The 24,830-nt window shown below is 39.9% G+C and overlaps 1 protein-coding gene across 4 annotated transcripts; it reads left to right on the plus strand.

Moving 5' to 3' along the window:
* The first annotated feature begins 889 nt into the window (after window positions 1–889).
* Grip (Glutamate receptor interacting protein) lies at window positions 890–23,383 on the plus strand. Of its 4 annotated transcripts, none has more exons than XM_017153812.3 (10): window positions 890–1,340; window positions 14,877–14,996; window positions 17,605–17,817; window positions 17,911–18,101; window positions 18,474–18,784; window positions 18,878–19,041; window positions 20,241–21,483; window positions 22,120–22,322; window positions 22,385–22,866; window positions 22,926–23,381. In XM_017153812.3, the coding sequence occupies exons 1-10, from the start codon at window positions 1,163–1,165 to the stop codon at window positions 23,025–23,027; spliced, it is 3,207 nt and encodes a 1,068-aa protein (XP_017009301.2). In that variant the 5' UTR covers window positions 890–1,162; the 3' UTR covers window positions 23,028–23,381. The 4 variants fall into 4 exon arrangements, with proteins under 4 accessions (XP_017009301.2, XP_017009300.2, XP_070075105.1 ...); XM_017153811.3 differs by having other exon boundaries at window positions 17,908–18,101; window positions 22,926–23,380; XM_070219004.1 differs by lacking the exons at window positions 890–1,340; window positions 14,877–14,996 and adding an exon at window positions 16,544–16,572 and having other exon boundaries at window positions 22,926–23,383.
* Window positions 23,384–24,830: the final 1,447 nt, after the last annotated feature.

Consider the following 24,830-nt stretch of genomic DNA (forward strand, 5'->3'; position numbering starts at 1 on the left):
CCATTTCCTTTTCTCCACACGAGTGTCTGTGTGAGTCACGCATCCAAACGGCAGAGCGAGAGAGAGAGCTGCACTGTGGGCCTCCTGGCACATATTTGTGGTTAGAAACTAAAAGGACAAAATGGATTTAAGGACAATTTTACGATCACTTGAAAGACTCGAATTTAAGCAGGCATAATATCATTTAGCTATGGAATAGAAGCAAAAAATTCAATAAATTGGTACAGGAGAGTTTCTTTCTACATAGAGAAAAAAAACGGAAAAATATGGAACTAATATTGTTTCATATCATTTTTTCCATAACAAAATGGTACCATTTCATATCAATATGGTACAAAATCATATGTTCGGAAATATCTTTTTGATATGAACCCAGATGGGACCGAAATTGATATGAAAAAATACCACATTGATGACAATTTTTGGTCTTTTTTTCTCTGTGTAGAATTTTTATAGTTCCGAAATAATTGAAAATAAGTTCCTCTTCTTTACAAAGTATTTAAATAATAGAAAATTCGTTAATTTGAAACCTACTTTTGTATATACTTAAATATTTAAACTTTTATCTAATAATATGTAATGTTAGGAACAGAAATTATGAATGGTAAACCCCTTTAAAATGTGATACATTAAAATTAAATTTTTTATTCATATACATTAAAATGTTTTTTTTGTCAGTGGGAGAGATATATTTCTTTAGAATAGACATGATATTCTATCGCTTATTGTAGAAGCACACCCACTGTGCGGCGCCCAGAAATTCTTTGAGCGCAGAGCGTGCGCCCTGTCGTCCGCCGGGAGGGGGAGGGGGAAGTGGGTGCGCTCTCGCGGCCAAAGAAAGAGCGAGCGGGACTGGCGGCAAGATCGCTCATTGTGCAATTTCGGGCCGTGTTCCGCGGACGTGCGCGCATCGTTCAGGTTCAGTCGCATCGCAGTCGCCGTCGCAGGCGTTGAATTTCGGAATTTCCCAATTTCCATTGGAAAGCGAATTGATTTTGAAATCCCCCCTCGATTTCGAACTGTGCAATTATTATTTTTTTTATTTTTAATCCTTTTTTTTTTTACTGTGAAAATGCCAAATCTGCCATGAGTTGTGGAAAATCGTAAAGATCGCGTTTTCCCACTTTTTTTGGATGGGAAGTGGCAGAAAAGAAAACTCAAAATGAAACTGTGGAAATCAAAGAAGCCCATTGTGGGCTGTGTGCCTGGAAAATCGGCGGCCCTCAAACAGGACCAACAGCAGCAACAACAACAACAGCAGCAACAGGAGTCGCACAACAGCTCCTTCAATGGACATCATCATCCGCCGACGGACACCGCCTTGGCGCCCATGTTATCCGGTAAGTGTCTGATGGGCTTTTCCTACTTTCCATTTTCCAATTTCCTTCACCCCTCCTCCACCAAAACCCATCCACTTCCTATCCCCAGCAATGGCCAACACAAAGGCAAACCGAAAATCTTCTAAAAGGCGCCCAACATGTGCGCGCTCCCATTTTCCGCTTTTCCGACTTTCCGCTTTTTCCCCGCCCACTCAGGGTTATCGCATTTCCGCCCAAGGTGCTTGCGTACGGCCCTCAAGTGCTCGACTTTAGATATAGATTTGTATACAAATATCCGACGGCGTATTTGTATCTCAATATCCGAGTATCGGCTAGCTGGGGGCACTGCTGAAAATCTATTTATTTTGATTGGAAATATTGTGTTGCAAATTATTTAAGTCCATCTTGTAAATTATTCTATTCTAAGAAAATAAAAAACAATATATTTCCAATTCAGCTACTTAAAGATTTATATCCATAAATTTTAATTTATATAAATTAAGTTTTATTTAATTCTTCTAAATATCTTATTTTAATTGTACATAGAAATATTGTGTTGCAAGTTATTTAAGTCCATCTTGTAAATTATTCTATTCTAAGGAAATAAAAAATAATATATTTTAAATTCAGCTACTGAAAGATTTATATCCATAAATTTTAATTTAGATACATTTAGTTGTATTTAATTCTTCTAAATGTCTTATTTTAATTGTACACTTTATCGCTCAGTGTGCACTTGCGGGCCAAGACAATGTTTGACATTTTCAATTAAAAGTAATTGCTCGCATTTCGTTTTCATTTTCCGATCGCTCGAAATTTGTCAATTGCAACGCCCCCTCCCCAAGAACCCCCCATGGAGCCAATGGAGCTCGGTGACCTGACCCCTGATTTCCCAGCGTTCGGTTCATTGGGATCAGTAGGCAGCAGGCAGTTTGATGGATTACCCGGCCCTCGAATGGCAATCGAATTGAATTGCCAAATCAGTGGAGTTCAACGGATCGGGCTATATAGATACATATATCATGGCTAATTGGAGCTGATCAGATAAGCAGTTGATCAGATGCATTTGCCATCAATTGAGGCGTAATTGAATGGATTGCGCAATCTCGAAAAGGAATACAGAGAATTTTACTTATTTCATCAGAGGAAAATAAATCTACCTTCAAGAAAGGCAAACACAATAGAATTCAAAGAGATTCTCGCCACCATGCTTCTGTTTCAACTCTGACCTATCAAAAGCGTAGATCTAGATGGGATCCATAGAAGGTTATCCCCCCTTTTAGAGGATCTTAGAGGCCGTTCCGCGAACGCTGTTCTGTTCTGTTCCGATCTCTTGCTGATCTTGCATGGATTAATGATCTAAAAGTGCCGCCAGGACGGCTGCGATTTATGTCAGTTAAGGAATACGAGGGGTAAAATTATGGACCAACTCCAATTGCAACTGCAGTTCAACTGAACTTTCCAATGAATGAAAAGCGGCGAACGAGACACCGATACGGAATGGTTAAAGTGGAGACTAGAGGAAGATACAAAAAAGTATCTGCATCTGTTCGTGTGCGCGGGCTTAAATTGCATTTGATGAATTTATGGCATGGCAAGCGTAATTAAGCATTTAATTAAATATTTCTGATGTTGTTGTTGCTGTTGCTGGGTCTGCCTGCCCCTTCTTTTCATTGCTTAATTTTCTTGCGCGGAATGCCACAGATTGTATCTGGTAGATAAGGCCAAGTGGCTGGCCAGAATGCAGCTTCTGCTGGTGGAAAAGTTGGTGGATGTGGATGTAGATGCGGCTGCTTACTGGGCCAGACAATCGCCCATTAATGCCAAACGCCTAGATAGAGGCGCACAGCAGGGGTCAAAAAAATAGCACTCTAAATTTTTGTCATTCGATATTTTCGATATTCTATTTTTAAGGGAAAACACAATTAAAGTCGAGAAATTGCAAACTGCTGATATTTTTTGTGCTTTAAACTTACTAAAATTAGTTAAAAAAAAAATAATTTGGATAGTTTTCCCCCATTTCGAGATTTATAGATAGGACCTGTGTTTGCGACAAAAAAAAAACAATAAATCTTTATGGTGCATACATAATGATTCGGAAATCAATTTATATGTACCTATACAAAAACATGAAATTTATTTAGACAGCTTGATAAGAAAACACATAACATTTGATCTGCTATTGTTTTGGCCCCTCCGTAAATATAAAAGCACGCACATATATAGATGCATCTGCAATTGCTGGCTGCCTATGCTATATGCTATCCAATGGCAAACAGAGGCGTGCACTCATCCACGGACGGGGGATCAAAAAGGGGGGAGGATGACCAGATGTCACTTGTTTACACAGTAATGACAGCTACAACAGCAAAAACAACAACTGAAGCGATTGATTTGACTGCTCTTTTGACTCCCCCGAAATGCAAACAAATGCCTGAGAACATCGAAAGGTGTTCAATGTCGATGCACCAGGCCAATGCATCCAAATCGGACCCAAAACTGAAATCAAACAGATGACAACTCCCCCAAAACCAAAAAAAAAAAAACAAAAAAACCCTCATTTCGAAAGCCTCCCTCTCTTTGTTGTCCAATTTTATGGCACATTAAATGCCCATAAAATCAACGACAAAACATTGGAAATCGTAAAAAGAGTTGGAACTACTTGAAATATGTCGGATTGAAATAATAGATCAACAGATAAAATCATATGTGTTGACAGGCGATGGGAATATGAGCTAAATTTGCAGGGCTTCCACTTATTTCTGCTATTTCGGGACAATAAAACTAGGAAAAAATTGTTGGACAACGGTATAAATACCTATATGAGTTTTAAATACAACTATTGTCAAAATTTCTTCTTCGGTTAGTCCTTTTTATGCTGCTAAATCGGAGAAAGATCACGTTTGACATGGAAAAAGTGGCAAACTTATGAGGCTATTAAAGTTATGGAATTTTAGTGATTATCATAATGGCCAGTGACAAAATCAAGAGTGAATCGATAGTGGATAATTCCCTGCATTTCCTACCTCTTACCACGAGTTTTCCTTTCTTTGAGATACGTTTTATGTGATTTTCAGTTGCATATGTTGATTTTTTACGAGTTGCATTGAACATCGCGTGAGTGTTCGAAAGACAAGTAAAACACCAAATGGAAATGGGTCGGGTACTATCTATTTGAGTATGGCTTTTGTTGTTCACTTTCCCGTTTGGTTCTCCTTTTTTTTATGACCAGTAAATTGAAGTGTTCGATATTTACAACTGATTTGAAAGCAATTGTGATTTAACCATTTATTGAGCGTATGTAAATTTGTTTTTTATGTACGGAGGACTTTTTTTATAGGGAGTCATGAAGATGAATTTATTTTTATTCCTTAGTCTGGGATTGTTGATGTTTTTATGACCTTGGTTCTAAAAAAGTAATAGCTAAAAATGTTGTTTAAAACTTAGAAATATTTTAAAATCTCATTTTTTTTTGTTAAAAATTATGTTGGTAATATTTAATTTACACTTTAATTTTACTGTTTTTATATGTATATATTTTCCTTTGTGTATGCTTCTGTTTTGCTGCAATTCCTGCATCGTTCGCGACATTTCATTGTCGTTGATGGGTTTATTTCCCTCCCTGGAGACCCACGCTTCTCCTCCAATTCCCAACATCCCTCTCCGGGGATTATATGCCATGCAGGGACAATAAAAATCATGAGAAGATTCCCTCATCCAGGGATTTCCATAACTCCCGGTCTATTTCACTATTTGTACTCGAAGGAATTGGGTGATATGTGATGGATAAAACGGGGGATTTTTGGGAGTTTGGGGAATTGAATGGATGGGCAAGGGCGTCAAAGTAAAGGAGCGGGTTAACTCACTGCAGACGACAAGAAGTCTGTGCCTATGGGTAAATATTTAAATATTTTTCCTTACACTTACAAAAACAAAAATTGTTTGAGATATAAAAAATATTAAAAATAAAAAAATTCAACAAGTAGAAGAAAATTACTGTTAGAATCACCTACAAAATATAAATTTGGAAACCATCTAAATTATTTTCTTTGCTTTTTGTTAAAAGTTTTTCAAATTTATGGAAATTATTTACATCTATTTGGATTTACCAGCATTTTTTCTGAGTGTAGAACAGCTAGGAATTGTTGCCATTGTCGCGCGGCACTTCCCCGTTCGTAGCCCCCCCGCCCTCTTAAGACTCATCCAGCTGCACTTCCCCATTCGTTTTTGGGCAATCGAAAAGATCCCCCCTCTACTTTTCCCACTTTTCCAATTTTCATGCCATGTGCGTAAGAGTTTTCTCCGCGTGTGTGCCCGTGTGCGAGTGTGTGTGTTTATTTTTCGCCACATTGCGGCCATCGAGTGTAAACAAAAAGGCAACAACGATGCGGCACGGACATGGGCAGCGGGCAGGGGGAGTTAACTTTTGGTTGGGGGCGTGGCAGGGGATTCTGAAGAGAGCCGAAGAGAACTCAACAATTTGACGCAATTAAAACGAAATGAGCACAGAGCGAGTGGGATTCCTCGGACCATCCAACAGTTGGTGTTGTTTATCACAGGGGCGTGCGAAGGGGGGACAGAGAGCCCCTGCCTTCTTCAAAAGACTTTTTCTTAATTTGTGCATTAAAAATTTAAAAGGGTATTAATTATTTTTACATTTTAAAAAGGATATGCAACGAAATATTTAACACTATATACATCATCTTATTACGAACGCAGATCCCCCTTATTAAAATGCTGCCTATGGCACTGATTTTTGAGTGCTTTGTTTTCGAGTGCCAAAGAAGAGTACTTCTTTTGTTTTGGGAGGCGTGAAAATCCTTTGGGGCCCCCATATCATAAAGCTGCCAAATCAAACGGAAGCGACGACGAAGAAGCAGCACGTAAACAAAGCGGCACAGCAGGCAAATGACATTTGTGCCTGTTACCCCTTTCCAGCCCCACCGTGCACAGTGGGCCGCGTAGGCACAATGGGGTGGTGCACGGAGTGGAGTGGCAGCTACTGCCAACTGATAACGCAAATAAAGTTGCGCCACAATAACTGAATAAAAGTTCACTGCACTTCCGTTGAACTCTGGCCGGTAAATGAAATCACAAAGAATAGGGTTCACTCTAGTCAAATGAATTCATGTTTTAATAATATTACCTAGGCCTTTTTAAATGCAAAAAATAATATATACAAAAATACAGAAGAACATTTGCAACAAAATAATTACTTTTCCGAATTTGACAAACGAAAATTTCCATTTTCCGGCAAATATATTTAATGTTCTTTGACAAAGAAAGAAATACATTTTCTGGCAATTTCCTGTAGAAATGTATTTAATTTCAAGAAACTTTCCTTTTGAAGTTTTTAAACTTTTCCTTCTTGTTTTTTGGCAATTACTTTTGTGCCTCCCCAGAACCAATTTCAAACCAATTTTATGGTCACTTTTCCTTTGTGTGGTCTCCATGGTTGTTGTTGTAAACAAATTGGTTATGCATTTCTTGTTGTTGCGCTACAGTAGCATGTTGCAAACATTTTGCTGCCATTTATTTTTGTTTAATTTTCCTATTGCTGCCGCGAAATCTGCCACAACGACGTCACTCAGCAGCAAACACAAACAGAGACGGAGAAAAAGAAGGGGAAAGGGAAAGGGGGGAGAAATGGAGATGCAGACAGCAAGGGAGTCACACATTTTATATACACATTCTGATATCCACAGTAAAGGTTCTTATCTTGATACCGTCATAAAATGAAAAAAAGGTTAAAATAAATATTGCACATTTTTTTAATTAAAAATGTTTTTTATATTTTATAATTAAGATAAATAAAGATGAAAGATATTTGTAAATAATTTGTTTTTCACATCATTTTGTCAAGAATTTTGATAAACTATAACAAAGCTCAGAAACTTTTAAGAAAAGTATTTCTCCTTTAAAATTAATTTTTTATAACGTGACTTAAGTTTATTTTAGAGAAGTAACACTTTGGAATTGAAAATACATTTATTTTCTACGAGACGCTGTCCTTTGTGTGAGACAGTTCACAATGCGCACGATCCACACCCCCTTTTCACCGCTTTTCCCGCCATCCTACTCCATTTCCCCCGTCCATTTTCCCCATTTTCCTACTGCATCCAGAAATATGCGTAGAGAGGGAAAATGTCACAATTTCAACGGCTGATGGTGCAGCGCTGTGTAAAAATAGCAACAAAAACAGAAAACACAAACAACAACAGTCATGGAGTCAGAGGTGTATGCTAGGGGGATGCAGGCGGGTTCAGCACCCCCTAAGATGTAACTACTAAATTGAGTTTTCATTTTAAAAGCCTCATTTCAGGATCTCCCCTTATTTAAATGCCAAAAAAATATATTCTAAATTCCCCCTTGTTTTTCCAAATCCCACCTACGCCACTGTTTGCAGCACACGTTTAATTTAATTTGTTGTTGTTATTGTTTGTGTTTTGCTCCTTTTGTCGCGTCTACCACTTGAATTTTGGATTAATTTGTAAAGTCTGCTGTTGGATGACAACTCCCCTGTCACTTTTTCACTACGCTTCCTTATTTCTTTTGCACTCACTGAGCAGTTGCCATAATTATTTGTTGTCTGTCTGTACTACGCCCCCAACCAAATTTCCAACTCCTGTTCCCCAACTACCACAAATTATAAAGCATTCAAAGTCCATACCGCTCGTTTTCTATGTTAATTATGAATGCTAATATTTCAGTGAATAAATACAATCTATATAGTCTTATTTGAATTCGCTCCTGTTTATATAGTCATTGATCAAGAGACGAGTTGAGTAAATCTCCCATATTTTCATATACAAAACTCCACTAGAATTGGAAATTGCATTAAGAGAAATAATAAAGTTCTGAACAAGTTAAAACTTATAATTATTTTTTTGTTCATTTAGATGATCTTATTAATTATTGCGCTAGTACTAGTTCCCTAATTTGTACCAACATAAAAAACATAATTAAATAATTACAAAAATATTAACCCTTTAGGGATAAAGTGTTATTTTTCAGCAACATAATTCCCTTAGCCAGCAATCAATCCAATTTCATAACGATCGAATTACTTTTATCAGACGAAATAACAATAAAATGGGTGGAGGTTTTCCCTGATGATGATGCTGTTCTCTTCATGGGAAATTCACTTTCATTTTCAATAAGGGCGTACAATTTTTGGGAAATTAGATTCCGGCTATCCAGTGATCTGTCACAGTCTCATTATGGGCGGCATAACACTTCATTACTTCTCATAACCGCCAGCATTTGCCCTCCCCGGCGATCTATCTCCCTGTATATGAAAATATATCTTTTTACTGGTGGCCCTTTAATTGAATTTCGAGCGTCATGAGTTGTTAAAAATTTGTATGCATCCTCCCCGAAACAAATTTAATGATGGTTCGGCTTGACTTTTTTTTTTCCAATCGCCCACTTGACAATCTGCGTGAAGTACTAACCCCAGCTCCTGCTCTATAAGTCGGAGCGTTATCGCCTCTGGCTTTGTCAACGGTAAAAATTCAATAAAGATATCCAAAGTGAACCTTTTTTCGGCAACTCTATTTGTATCCCGTCTTATCATCAATGGGAGATTTGTTCTGTGCGTGAGTTGCTGGTGCGGCCGGGGATTGGTTACGGGTAATTAACATTTCGGGGCATAAATCTGAGGCCCCTTACCACCGATACGCCGGAATATTGGGCAACTGGTGGCGAGATGGGGAAATTGTCGCACATGGCGAGCGATATGAGAAGTGCTGCTGAAATTGTCAAATGTTCTTCCTTCATTTGCTGATGTGCAAATGAAATGTTCTGTACAAAATTATGACTCTATATGCACTGAAAATATTAGTTTTAGGTGTTATTGTAAAAAGATTTTAACGTAAATGAGGTTATTGGGGTGTAAAATTTAGATCTTTGGGAAAAATACAATTTAGAGAACTGAAAAAGTTTCATAATTTAGATTTTCTATCAAATGTGTATATTTTTTCACTTAATTTATAATTTTTTTAAGTGCAACTCCCTGTGTTTTGCGTCGGCACACTGTTACTCCCCCTTTGGAAAGGCATAAAAAATACCGAAATGGTCGTAAATCAATTTTGATGCAAAGTTCCACGACTGCAGCGCGACTTGGTGGCGGCTGCCCGCCTCCTTACGCGCCGCGCCCCCTTTTTAGCCATATCATCTGCGCCTTGAAATATTTTAGCGAAAGGGTGTTTTTTTCGCATTGAGAAGGAGACAACACATAGAGCTGGAGGAGCAGCGACAGCTACATTTGTTACGATGTGCGATGTGCGAGCAGCCATGAACTGGAGTTCTTGACTGCCGTTCCAGGGATGCAGTTTACTCGGGCAACTCAGGGATCTGTATCCTTGGGTGTTGTATCTTTCCCAGCGGTTAACAACATTGTATTTTCCAATTAACATTTCCAGAAAACTAAGTGATGTATTATTAAAGTCCATAATATTTAATATTTCCCATTAAAATGCTATTTTATTTTAATGCCTACTTGCATCCCTGGCTGTTCTGTTATTTCGCTTTATTTATTTTTTAGTGTTGTGGCTCAGTCATCAAATGAATGTCAACGTTTTGCTAAATACCCGAGGATCTCAATGGAGTGGCTGCGTTTTTCCCCTCTTTCCCTTGAGTTTTTCCTTTACTTTTCTTTTCGTTTTTTTCGCGGTTGCTTCGCAGGCAAGGGTCGCCCTTTTTTTTGCCAAGTTCGGTTCATTTAAGTTGAGTTCGTTGCGGCTGTTGCACTTTGGCTGCAGGGCCTGACCCCCCTGGCAAAAAAACCCCCTATGCCACCGCCGCCCATGGAGGGCTGTCCTCGGATATTCGCTTTTGTTGCGGCTTTATCAGATGTTGACATTTTTGCGGAACCACACTCGAGTTCATTTGCAATAATTGGTTTTTCTTGTTGTCTTCGAACGAAGGGAAAAAGGGAGGAAAATAAAGGATGGGGGCGTCGAATGGAGCCTTGTGCTAAATAGATTCCATTGTGAAATTTCTGACATACTCGCATTTTCACGCCCTGTTCTGCGTGTCCATTAATAAATAAGTCTCCAGCACTTGGACAAAAAAATAAAGCTGAAATTCAGAAGGCCAGAGAAAAACTGAACAAATTTTAATAGTCCTAAAATTGATACAATCCTTAGCTGAGTTCTTTCAATTTTTATAAATAAGAACAAAAGTTAAAAAGAAAATAAAAATTAAGGAAATCCTATATTTATTTACCTAGAGTTCTAAAACTTTATTAAAAATAATTTCTTTAAAATTTCTTAAATTTAAATAACGAAAATATATTAAAAATTCTAAAATTACATATATTAAGAAATGTATTTATTTTTAGGCAATATTTTTTGTAGTGCAGACAAAGTCAGCGTTTTGTGGGTTAATGGATACATGGGCACTTACTCGAACGTAAAAACTACGCAGTTTCAGGTTCTGTTCCCGGTCCCCTTAACCCCTTACCCCTGACTCGTACCCCTTAACCCCCTGGTGGCCGAGTGTCCCCCTTTGGAACACACGCTCTCAGCCAAAATACCCATTCCCTTTCTTGTGGCCAGAAAAATAAACTGGAAATTGCGTGGAGAAAAGCGCCGCTAAATGCAAACAATAACAGAGCGTCAAGTTGCCAATAGATTGGCATGTCAATCAATCAATACTCATCGCGCAGTCAGTCAGTTGGACATTCACACACTCAATCAGTCAATTAGTTGGCTGTTTGGCCTACATCCACATCAAATGGATCTTCCAGCACCTGTCAATTGGATATATATCTGCAGGAACAACTCAATCAAATCGAACGATCGGATCTAAGATCTACTTTGTAGGGACTACAGTTTATACCAAAAACTCTTTTATAAGGATAGGTACTAAATATAATAATATAATATTATATACTCCAGTTAGTAACTCTAAATGCATTGAAATAGTAGTTTTAAACCTTTGTAGTTTAACATTCGGAAATGTTTATAAGCATTATTGATTGACAGATAGTTTAAGGAGTGCCTGAAGAGCCTCTTGATCTCGCATTCTTAGAGAAGATGGGAATGCCAGTTCGCCCCCTTTTGCGCCTTTATAATGAACAGATCGCGTTGGGCAGATTTCCCTTGAATGATGTCTATTTTGCAAGTAAATGTGGCAAATCGCCGAGGAATTCCATGCGGCAAATGAACCATTCCAGAAGACAACATTATCTACAAAGGGCATAAGTGAAATCGAGGAGTTGGGGAGCTGGGGAGCAGGGGTATGCGATGAGTACAAAGCTGGGAAACTCTGACGTTGACGACCCCCAGCGACGGAGGAGCTGTCTGTCTAGATCGGCACTTGTGCAATTTTCCAACCCAACCCCGAATGGATCATCGCCTGGGGTCTATTTCAATCACGGAGCACACTATCTGCGATATGTCTAATTGCCAGGATGAGTTCAGGAAGTACTCTATATAATGGGTGGCACTGCCACTTCACTCCCCCACCCGCCGAAATCTTTTCGGATGAGCGCAATTTCCGCTAGAGAAGGAATTGGCAACTGTCGCCGATAAATTTTCCCTGCAACTTTTCCGCGAGTGGCCATAAAAACGAATGCACGACAAGCGGGCAAAATGCAAAAATAACTTTAACTGCCCCACCGATCTGGAGATCCCAGAGTTCCAAATCCATTTCATCTTCTCCAGAACGGAACTGCAAATGGCAATGCGAATTAGACGACGTCCATAAGTTAATTTGGGCCTAATATTATGACACTTTCCAAGCGTCGGCTTCTTCCCGGAAATACTTAATAGCTGCGGAACCATAAAGTAGAGTAATTATATTTATAAGTCAATTATCGCAGGAAGCTGGATATTGAAAGATATATAGGAAGAATTTAATGATCACAGGAACAGAGATGCTATTTTCTAAATATCGTTTATTATCGATAACTGCACCAGGTATAATCGGTGGGTTGGTTATTTATCGATCATTTTCCCACTGGTAAATAAATTCCCACTAATCCAAAGCTTTCCTCCCACTTGCCATCGTTCAAAACTGAATTTGGGGAATGTGTAAATCAGTTCCGGAATCAAGTCGGAACATATGTATATATGTACATACCTCCATATGTTTCCAGCACATGTATATGCGTATATAGTATTTCATAAATCCATACGCACTCCATCACATTAGTTGGCTATTTTATGGGCTCTTTTCGATTTCATTTAGCGCTTGGCTCATTTCGACTTGTTTTTCCCCCCATTTTCTCGAGCGAGGGGGGAAAATGTCGAGCACTTCCAGGGCATCTCGTGTTCGCCTTGTTTTTCCCGCTTTTCGCTTAATTCTGATTACATTTATTTATGAAACCGGGCGTACATATAATTTCCGCTCGCCGGCCCCAGCGGCTCCAATGAATTATGTCAAAAAAAAGCACAAAAAAAAAAAATAATAAGAAAAGCACCGAAGAAAAATCAAACTAGCCGAAAAATAAAAAACAACAAATCGAAAAAAACTAATAGCGCCTTTGCCTGCCAGTGGAAATCAAAATGAAAATGAAAAGCGCGCATGTAAAAATAGCAAATGAAAAGCGCATCCAAAAAACACACACAAGCCGCAGAGAGAAATGTGAACACTTCAAAGCGAATGCGAATCAAAGTGGAGACGGAAAGAAAGAATAAAGGAGAACGAAGGGGGAGGGAGGGAAAAGGTGAGAGATAGGCAGAAAATAGGTAAAATTTTACACCTGATATAAGAAGATAAATGTTTGCTTGGCCAAATTTGTTGTTTTGATTGTTCCAAAAATAAAAACCAATAGTAAATAATAAAAATATTTATTAAGGTTTTTTTGAATTGAACAAAAATGTACCCCTTTTTTATAGTTTTCCTTTATTTTGATAAAATGTATATTGACTATGGTGTAAAATTAAGTATACGTAGATAAGCAATTATTTTGTGGAATTCACAAATAGTTTATTAATAAACATTAATATTAATACATTCAAGAAATAACTATGACCATAATTAAAATACATTTTTATTTTAAGAAGGAAAAAGTGAAAGTAAAAAAGGTAAACTAAAATTGTTTTCAGTGTGCCCAAAGGTGCAACTGAACCAAATTGGCACACCTTTCCTTCGCCGAAGAAGAAGAAGCAAAGCCGAAACCGAAGAAAACAAATTAAATGAAAATAAATTATAGCGAATCAGCTCTCTATATATGTGAAAATTTCGTGTGTGTGTCGGACAAATGAAGCGAAACGTTACGTTTTTTTAGCAGCTCACTGCCCCTGTTAGTTTTTCCGTCCGTTTTTCCATTTTCTTTTGGGGGGCTTTTGCCTAATTATTGTTGCTGCTTTTCATAGTCGGGCGGGCGCATTAAGAAAAACTTTATGCGCCATTGAAGCGTTCGAAAATAAAAGTCGCGTCCGCTTGCGTCAAACGTTGCCACGTGTGTTCTTATTTTTTTTTTGTTGATTTTTGTTTTTAGTTTTAATTTTTTTGCCAATGTGTGCGTGAGGGAAATTCACTCGTTACGCACACACGGCGTAATTGTAGCAGATCGCGTATACGCCGCATGGTCCCCCAAAATAAAAACAAAAAGTGTTGCCACACAAAAACACAGAAAAAAATGAAAAAATACAAAAAACTGAATGAAGGAAATGGTGGGAGAGGTACATTGTATACATTGTATGCGGTACAGTGAATAATCTTTTTATTTTGCCACCCAAAACATTTGTAATTTAATTGCAAACAATCTGGAAAGAGTCTTTTACTCGCATTGTTCTCACCATCAATTATTTTATTTGTTTTTCTCTTTTTATTTTGGAAAAGCACAATTTACTGATTAAAATATATTTTTTCCTTTGAGTCAATTAAAAAAAATATTAATTATAAATAACTATTTTTATTTTATTTTGAAATAAATAATAGAAAAACACAGAATAAATTATTTGTAATACACTACTTGCTCTATTTTATTTTTCAATATTTCAAAATTGATTGTACTTTTCTTGCCATATATTTTACGATATTTCGATATTTCGAGTGGCCAAATAGGCCGCTCAAGTTGATTAAGTTTTTGGTCTTCATTGCAAAATTGGCCATTTCACAGGCATTTGTCTTTTATCAAGCCATTCGATTTGATTTCCCAATTTTCCAGAGTGATTTGCTTCCACTTCTACTCTTGACTTCGGCCTTTTCTGTTTTTGTTATTGTGCCATATGTTTGGGGGCATCGTACAAGATTAATTGAGTTCACATTTATATGTACATGTCTGTTTTTGTGGTTTTATAATTCCTCGAGTGAGATTCATTCGCTGGCGGAATTTTAATTGAAGCTTTTTTGGCGACGCCGAAGGTCGTCGATTTGTATTGGGAATTCTCCGAATCGAATTGGATACAATATGTGGGTATTTGAGGGGAGGGAATCTTGAAGGTGGGCGTGAAGGAGGCAGTGCCTCCTTTGATGTCTGGTGTGGCGGAATAGATTAAGAAAATGCAAAAGAAGTTGGTCAACGAGCGACGCTCCTTTGATCTGTGTGATCTCTTTAGTTTCCCCGTACTTTAACTTTTCTGTACTTCTTTTTCCTTTCAGTGGACCGGGCGATGAGTCCGGCGCAATCGGAGGACTCCGGATTGGCACCGGAAAGGGGAACCACCTACGCCACCATCACTCTGCCACGGAATGCCCTGCATTTGGCCATCACATTCGCAGGTGAGAAGGGGGTATCCACTAATGCATCTCGAGTGGAAAGTGAAAAAAGGGTTGGGGATCTGTGGGGTAAGTCGATATCTTTATGGCGGTCCTGGGGGGAAGAGCACCGAAAGTCTTCTGACAGCTGTCATAGGAAATCAGCACTGATTGTATAATTATATTAGACACAAATTGAGCCACGAATCAATCAAATCAATTGGGAGCGCTGTTTATGCGGGTCGCTAATCAAGATTGCTTCACCCATGGAAATCTCTGATCTAATCCGATTCTTTATTAAGGGGGCAGATAAAAGTTGAGTTGCAATATTAATTAATATTTTATTGAATTTTGTTTCTAATATAAATGTATATAAAATATCTTAAAAATGGGTAATTTGTTAAAATAAAATATGTAAAATTTGTAATATTCAAAACTAGTGAAATAATTTTAGGTAAAAAAAGTGTTAATTTTGAAATAAATAATTCAGAATCACAGTAATCTTTTAAAAATAAAAATCACAAAAAATATTAGACTAGACTTTAAATATCGAATAGCATATAGACGGATATGGCCGCATATATCATATGGCTGTACCAATTTCTGGGGCTCAGCTTTGATTTATCGTATTGTCGATGGGGTCGGGTCTACGATGGGCTGCCCTATGATATTGCTTGCAATGGGATGCGATGGCATGGCCAACATTTCGGGGTGGTTTCTTGTCTGTTGCCATATAACAGTATAGCTATAGCTGTATTCCGCCGATCGCCAGACAAAGTGGGCCGGCCGGCCCCGAATCATTCGATTTGAATGCGGAACGCGTCTCCGTCTCCGTGTCCGTCGATAATGCCGTTGCTCCGTACTCGTATTCGTATTCGTTTTCGTATTCGACCGTATTCGTCCGTATTCGTGTCTCCGTCTGCTGTTGTCGCTGCCAAAATAAATCATCGTTCCAATCTAGAGAGAATACCCACCCCCAGGGGCAAGTTGAGGGGGCGGGACGGGGCACCGATGCCAGACATAATAATGAGTATGTACACGTAGGCACAGTAGCATTCAAAACTATAGTTATTTGGCAATACAAAATATAGGCTTAATTAAAAACCTTTTTAACCGTTCTTATGTCCCCATATTATAATAAAAATAAATGATAATAAAATAAAAAAAAAAAAACAAATAAATAAATAAAAAATAAAATCAATGAATTTTTCACATTGTTTTTATATATCAATAAAGTAATACATTACGTGAGTTAATTATTAATATTTAATATATATAAATGAATCGGAAAATAAATTGGAGTTAAATGATTGGACTACTTTTTAAGAACTTTTTTTTGTGTCACAATAATTACATAAAATATTAAATATGAATTTCGGTTTTCTTTTTAAGATTCTTATGTCAAGACCCTGTTTTTTGGGGACTCTTTTATTTGTCTAGATAACAATATTTAAAAAATCCTAATAACTCGAATCGTGCTGTAGCTGTGACTGATTTCGTCTGAATCTGATTCAGAATATAAAGTCCACCCATTCGGATTTTGTACTCTTGACTAATCTGTTGCGTTGGGGATTTGGCGATTTGGTGACTTGGTGATTTGGTGTGTGAAGTGGGCAAGGGTCGTCTGCTTCTTTTCGAGGGGGCGGGTTAACCTTAGACTTAGACCCCGGGTACTCCTTCGGTTCTTTCTCTGACGTAAGCATCGCCTCCATTAAACCCAATCCCAATCCCCGAAATTATCATCATCTCCATGTTCTCCGTGGTCGCCAGTCTGCAATGTGTGTTGTCATAAAGCGTCGCGTCGTTTTTCCCCCTCATTTTCTTGCAAATTCTTTTTTTTTTTTGTATTTTTCGACGGCTAGTTTTTCAGTATTTTTTTTTTTTACTATTTTTTGGCAATTTGCCAGTTGCGCTCTCATTGCGGCTGGCCCCAAACTACTGGCCGTCGCCTTTTTTCTTTTTTTTTACCCGATTTCTTTATTTACGCGCCGCTATACGAGTATCGTGTTTTCCCCCCGCGATTTTCAGGCGTTTTTCCTCTGTGTCGGCTGACGAGTCGCTGACAGAGTCGCCACAGGAAATCCAAATGTGGATTGAAGGGAGGGGGCCATGAGGCCATATACCATCTCCAGAAGCTTCAGTCAACGGGAGGAGCATTAATTAATTCCGAAAGGTGTCGACCAGTCAGGGGGGTTTGTTCTCAGAGGTTTGTTCTCTTGGTTATCAGTTGTCTTAATTGTTTAATAAATATAAATAGCTAAAAGTTATTATTAATATGAAGGAAAATGGGTTAAGTCATCCAAAAGATGGGAATAAGTTTATAAACACAAAAAACAACCTGACTTAAAACTTTATAAGTGTCACCCAAATATTGTTTAATATAATGGCCTAAAATATAAGTGGTTAGGAAAATATACATCAAATTTAACTTAAATTATTTTTTAGATCATCTTTTAAACCGTAACTCTTTCCGAAAATACATAAATATTTATTCAAAAATCTTAAAGCAAAAAAGAATATAAATATTTTACAAATTTTAAATTTTTCTTTTATCGATTTTTACATTTTTAATATATTCCTTGTCAGAATAGAACTAAGATTTCATTTTACTAATATATATTTTATTTCCCAGAACGCAACGATCTTTCTTATCCGCCGGTGGTTGGATCTCTGAGTCCCGTGGGCCATGCGGCGGATTTCTTGGCGCCCGGCGATCGCCTTCATCAGATCGATGGAATCTCGACGATTGGCTTGAGCAACCAGAAGGTGATGAACATGCTCTGCGCTGGAGGATCGGATGCGGGTCCTGCCATCGTGGAGATCGAGTACTCGCTGCCCGAATACAGTAAGTGCGCCTATCCGATTTCGCCTACCCCGAAGAATTGGGGTCATCTCTATTGAACTCATCGATGTGTTTCCTCTTCCCGCGGCGCAGCAGTTTCCCAGAACAGCCTCTGTGTGACCTCGAAGCTGGCGCAGATCACCGTGGAGCGGGAAAGTGGATGCCTGGGCCTGACGCTGAGGGGCGGGGCCGACTATCCGCTGATCGTCACCCATGTGAGGCCCCATGGACCCGTCTATAAGACCGGTCGCATCAAGCCCGGCGATCGCTTGTTGCGCGTCGATAATGTGAGTGATTTTCGAATTCGGAGTGACACTTCCGTTTCCGGTTTAGGTTGTTTTTTCCCTATTTCTCCAGAATTTTGCAATACCGAAAAAGTTTTGGTTCAACATGATTTTTAAATTCTTAAATAAATTTTACATTTAAAGGAACACATTTGTATATTGTTGGAAAACTTTTAACTTTTTGTAAAAGCGGTTTCTGAGTTTAGTTTCAAAAGAATTATAAGCTCTAGAATTTTGTATAATTTTAATTCCCTTTAAATCCCCTTTAAAAATATTTTGTTACCTAGAGAAAATTCTGTAAAATTGTATTTAATTTGCTATGCTTTCAAATAGATTCTTAAGAATATTATTCACAATTCACATATCATTTTATAGGTCTCACTTATTGGCAAAACGCTGGCAGAGGCGCAACAGATCATCAAGTGCGGCGGTCATGTTTCCGGGTATACCAACCTGACCATCGAGTACGATGTTTCCGTGGTGCAGAGCGTTGAGTTCTCGATGGGACCGCTGATCATCGAGATCGAGCGGCCGATGAACGATAAGTTGGGCCTGGTACTTTGCAACTATACGCCGGCGATGGCCGCTTCCGGTTCCGGTTCGAGTACGCCATCCAGTGGGGAGAAGATCGAGGAATCGACGGGCGTCTTTATAGCCAGCATCCTGCCCGCTAGCATTGCAGATCGGTAAGTTAAGTTATTTTTTAGGATTTTTCCAAATCAAAACGCAAAATCCATTCTCATGACCCCGTTTCTATCCGTACTCCATTTGTGTTCCAGTTGCGGCGCCTTATCCGTCGGCGATCAGGTGCTCTCCATCGACGACACAATGATCGAGCACACCGCCTTCAGTCCCGACGAGGTGATGACCATATTGGACACCAGCACGGGTCGCGGCTACACGCAGATGCAGATCATGCCCGCTCACGCGTTGGCCCGTCGCGGTGAGTTAATACGGTGGTTAGATCTCTGGCGAACCCCCTCCTTTGCCTGCTTTACCTCCTTCCATTATTTATTCGGCTATCGGCCAGTCGAAATCTGCAAGGCCAAATCAGCCAGGCTCCCAAGCGGCGCGACGAAGGTCTGGCGTGGGCGTCACGGCTAATGAACAGTAAAAAAACTGAAAAAAAGAAGTGGCGGCTGAAACAATAGAGACGCCAGGCCTTATAGAGTATAGAGCGAGGAGAGATCGAGGGGTTCCAGTTCCAGTTTTTGGCACAGGTTTTACTACAACCAAATAAAAATCGATATGAAACGTATGTCGATTTTACATTATTTAAGATCAGTTTCAATTTGATAAGTAGCCAGTAAATTTGACCTCGAAAAGAGTATTTCATGTAAAAACGTTATGGGGACATGCCTTTTTTTTGTGTGTAGCTATATCTATATATATATTTTATATTAGAAATGCTTGACTGTTGAAAACTAGTTAAAGAGTAATTTTTATTAAGGAATGGAGTTTTATACCTAAATAACCTTATAATATAGTAAGAAACTTTTAAACTCTCTAGAAGAATAATACATTTTACAAAATACATTTTTGAAAATATTTTAAAGAAATCATATAGAAATCACATATTTCCCCTTAAAAAGTGATGTAATTTTGAAAGCTACACATTTCTTATAAAGAACCTCCCCCCCGACGAACCGATCGATCCACCCTCGCTGCAGCCAATCAATTGTTTTTCCAAGTTTTTCCCTCCATTTGCTAAGCAAACACGCAGAGTCGTGTGTTCTCCCCAACAAATCGAAAGACGAACGACGAAAGACTTGGCATTCGTTTTTTGACAATCGATCGGAACCAAATCGGAAATACCAAAATGGAATAGAAAATAATAGAGGAGAGTGGAGGTCATAAATAGTGGTCTGGGCAGAGGACACGCAGCTGGCTTGGATAAGCTGCGGATCACAGAACTCCAGTCTCCTCGGCAAAGGTCTTAAAAGCTTCCATAAGTTGGCAATGGGGGGAGGTGTGATTGAATGTACTAGATATCCAGTGGAAATGGAAGGGGGAATGGAAGCTACTTAGCTGAAATGTGGAAATGGAGGTGTTGGAATGAGGAGGCACCACTCCCATTTCTCATTTAAGAGAAGGGGGATCTTTAGAAGCCATCTAATTCGTATTCCCTTTTCTATCCCCCAGGACACACGGCATTGGGCAGTCCCAAGTACAGCTTTAGCACCCTGGAGTCCCGCAAATCCTCGACGGCGGGTCGCCAGCGTCAGCGTTTCGCCCGCAAGAGTTCCCTGCCGCTGGAGAATGCAGGGGTCAACACTCCGGGATCCTCGGTGGGCATGGTGGGTCTGGGCCTCTGCCGCGCCGAGAGCTTTCCCGTTCTCCTCGACTGCAGCCACGGAGCGGGCATTATCCTGGGGGAATCTCCAGCAGGAGGAGGAGCAGGAGGAGGATCTGCCGGCGGAGGAGCTGTGGCCATTGCCCAGATCCTCAACGATTCGGTGGCCGATCGCAGTGGCTGCATTCAGGCGGGCGATCGCATTGTGGCCATCAACAAGATGTACAGCCTGGATGCGGGGGCCATGAGGCAGCTGCTCGAGGGAGGATCGGGTCGCGGAGGAGCAGGAAACAACTCGGGAACGCCGCCGGCCAATTGGCTGGAGCTGGAGATCGAGTTCGATATGCCGGATGCCGTGGTGCCTGCCAGTGGTGTCTTTAGTGTCAAGCTGCTGAGGGCCGGCAAATGTGGATTGGGACTGAGTGTGAGTGGCTCCAGCCATGGCGGCCTGGTCATTTCGGACGTCAAGATGGGCAGTCCGGCGCATCGCAGCGGCTCTTTGAGATCGGGCGACATCCTGCTGGCCGTCGACCAGCATCCAGTGCAGCATTTCAATGTGGACGCACTGCTCAAGGAGCAGCAGAATCCCTCATCCTCCGCGTCCTCCGCCTCCTCGGATTTCACCACGCTCACCATCAAGCGGATCGTCCTGCCCGACTTCCTGCCCATGTCCAGTCCCATCTACAGCAATTGCCCACCGATGGCCATGGGAATGGGCGGCATGGGTGTCTCGTCCAGCAGCACGGATCACGATCTGTATAGCAGCGCCTATGTGACGGCGGGCAAGTACGCCGACTGCGTCTCCCTGAAGTCGCGGACTCCGCAGCCGGACTACTTCCGGGTGCCCAGCATGGACGACGCCAGTCTGCAGTCGGTGCAGCTGCGTTCCGGATCGGGGTGCTCGGGGAATGGCGGCAGTCGAGGGGTCAACGAGGCAGGCAACGGCTGGTCCACCGCCGGCGTCAACAGCCGATCCTTTGGGGCAGCCAGCAACCAACTGCCCAACACCCAGAGCCTGACCACCGAGCTGCCCGAGGAGGAGGACGAACAGGAGCAGCTGTATCCCGGCTACGAGCTCAATCGCTATGCCAGGTGAGGCTAAGTTTATCTATAGAGAAAATTTAAAGCTTAAAAGGAAACAACTAGACTTTTTGAACTTATTTTAAATATTACATAAATTCAGCTTAGAACTTTAAAATTATTTGATAACTAGTGAAAGGTTTTTGAGTACCTTCAAAATATTATTTCCAATTAATCAATTTACTTTTTAACCATATAAAAAAGGAAAGTTTACTAAACCAATTTCTTCATTTTTATTTTTATATAATTTGTTTAGCTTATATTTATTGAGTAATTGTAAAATGTTTAAAAAGGAATAACTCGATTTTTCAATTTTGTTTATCTAATTTGATTATTTTATATTAAAATAAACTTAAATTAATATAAATTGTGTTTAAAACTTTCATATTATTTGACAAATAATGTGCGTTTTTCAGCACTTAAAAAATATTATTTCCAATGCAATTTATTTGTAATTTATTGACTTTTGTAAATTTTTTTTAAAGAACACACACATTTTAGTCAGGTATTTTTAAATGTTAAAAATTGAATTGAATAAAAAAACAAAAACTTAATACAAATATTAATTAATCTCTCAATAAAATTCAATGTGCTTCTTAAAGTTCCAAAGTCCTAATTAATTATAAAAATATCTTTCTTCACCCCCAGTGTGGACTGCACCGCCCTGCCGCCGCCCATGGAGAACAAGGTCTACGGATCGGCGGCCAGTTCGAGCAGCAAGAGCAGCGGGAGCAGCCTGCACCAGATCATCTTCACGGTGCGTCTGGAGCCCAAGGGGGGACTGCTGGGCATCACTCTGGCTGGCAGCGAGGATATCACCAAGCCCATCACGATCAGTGGTCTCGTGGAGGGTGAGTTTTCCCAAGAATATAGTTCAAATAAATCTTATAATAATCCATATCCCTATAAACAGGTGGCATTGCGCACAAGAATGGCCAGATCCATGTGAGTGACCAGCTGCTGGCCATCGACGAGCACTCGGTGCAGGGCATGCCCCTTTCGCATGCCACCAGTCTGCTGCAGAATCTCGGCGATCTGGTGGACCTGAAGATCCTGCGGAGTCACGATCTGGCCAACGGCAGTCATCTGCCGCAGACGCAGGCCATTTACGCGAAGGTCCAGCGGCGTCCGCGGAGTCCTTCGGCGAATACGGAGGCCAGCAAGGAGTCGGGGAATGGAAATAGCAACGGATGTGGAGCTGGCAGTAATGGCAATGGCGGAAATGGAAAGCCCCGCGTCTTCCATGTCACCCTGTACAAGGACAAGGTGTACGACGACTATGGCTTCTCGGTTTCCGATGGACTCTACGAGCGGGGCGTCTTCATCAACAGGATTCGCAGTGGCGGGCCGGCGGATATGTGCGGTCTCCTGAAGCCCTTCGATCGCATTATGCAGGTGAGCTCCGGACCTTTAAAATATTAAAATTATTATTAATATTTTTAATTCCTTTCAAGGTTAACGAAATGAAGACGCAGGACTTTGATTGCTGCCTTACTGTTCCGCTGATCGCCGCCGCCGGCGATAAAATCGAGATGATCATGCAGCGCACAGAGTGATCCTCAGTGTGCGCGATCCTTATGTTAAACTAGTTGTACGCTAAGCTAATCCTAAGTGCCATTGCTAGCCCATAATATTATATACGATATCCCCTCCGTATTCTGTATTCTGTATGCTGTACTCCTTACCGAACGAAACGTAATCCACGAAACAGAAAGATAAACACCAACCTTCAAGGACAATAAGCTCTCTAAACAACAGTCTGCCATAACCAAAAAATGTCCTCTATTTAATATAAATCTGCCATAATTTTACATTAATTCTACGCTAAATTTGTTTCCTAGCAAATAAATAATCATACCGACAGTTTGTTTCAAACTAAACAATCAAGAACTATGAGTAATTTCATTGCTGTTCAAGATTAGGTATTTCAAGGGTATAATCGTTGGTCTTGTGACCTAGATTCACTAAGGAATGAGTGCCAAAACAATGAGATTAGAATAAGGCTTTGGTATAGTAGCCCCAATATAAAATAAAGTACTTTCATTTTAGTATTATTTAAATGTTAAAAGTGTTTTCGAAAACCGGAACTTACAAGTTTGTAGCTGAATTTCGGTATAATCTAAAATCCATTCGTAATACCTGTGGCTCTTCAGTTCAAGACCCCCCGTTACATTTTTCGCGTACTTTACACTTTGTACCCTGTTGAACGATGGTCCTCCGATCTGCCACTGATCTATGTAAACAATAATCCCCTTGGGGGCTTATGTCATGGAGAGCGATTGCAGCGATCGTTATTCAATATTGAATATATTCAGTGTTCTGGATTGTGTATTCCAGTTTTAAGTTGCTATTTTCCCTATAATCTATTATATATGCTCCTCGTAATGCCCGTTGTAAACAAAATATTTGTATTTTTACACTTGCTGGTGACAAGTGGGCGTGGCAGGGGCCCTACGATGACGTTGGACCCTGTCAAAAGGAAAATAGCAAAAAAAACAACACCTCAGTTGATTTGCAATGCAAGTGGATTTTTGAACCGGAATCGATTTTCAGAATCAAAGTTCGATCCTTATCGCTGATCGGAGGCATCCGCTGCTGACTCGACACGGAAGTAATACTATATAATGAGTCACCATTATTTAATAATAGATTCTATTAATATAACTTACTAGATTTATCCTAGAAATGTGAATTTTCTTTAAAAGGTTATTCTGTGGGGTTCTCGAGAAAGGGGATGCCTGCAGCAGACGAAGAAGAAAGTCGTAAACAAAAACAAGACTATAGAAGACAGAAGACAGAAGACAGACTTTAAGATTTGATAACGCTTTTGAAAGGCCGCCTCTCTTGACGTCAATGGGCAATATTCGAGATCCTGGTGGAATGTCGAGTGATCGAAAACCCGTAAACACCTTCTCCGGACTTTGGACGCCTCGAAAGCGAAACGAAACGAACAAGAAGAAACGGGACGGGATTCTGCGAGAATCGCTTCCAACTGATAACGAGTGCCAATGGGAATGTCATATAAAATATAAAGTGTAGTACCCACCAGACATTGACACCACCTGTCAGGGGCGGCGGTCTGAGGGGCAGGGACGTCGAAGGGGCCCGTCGATTGACACAGTTTCCTAAGGAAAGTCACTCACCATTAGGTCACTAATGGACTATATAAGTCGGAAACTAGATTATGTATCTTTATTACAGAAAGGCACAGTTTGCAAAACATCTTTATAAGTATTATTGTGGCTTGACTAAATATTATTATATTATAATAAAAGGAATCACAGGAAGAAAAAGGTTAAAAGCTAAAATTTATGCCTAAAAAGCAAAGAAAATAATGCATTTCGTATGGAATATGGAAC

Source organism: Drosophila takahashii, chromosome X (assembly GCF_030179915.1).
Source record: "Drosophila takahashii strain IR98-3 E-12201 chromosome X, DtakHiC1v2, whole genome shotgun sequence".
Taxonomy (NCBI): domain Eukaryota; kingdom Metazoa; phylum Arthropoda; class Insecta; order Diptera; family Drosophilidae; genus Drosophila; species Drosophila takahashii.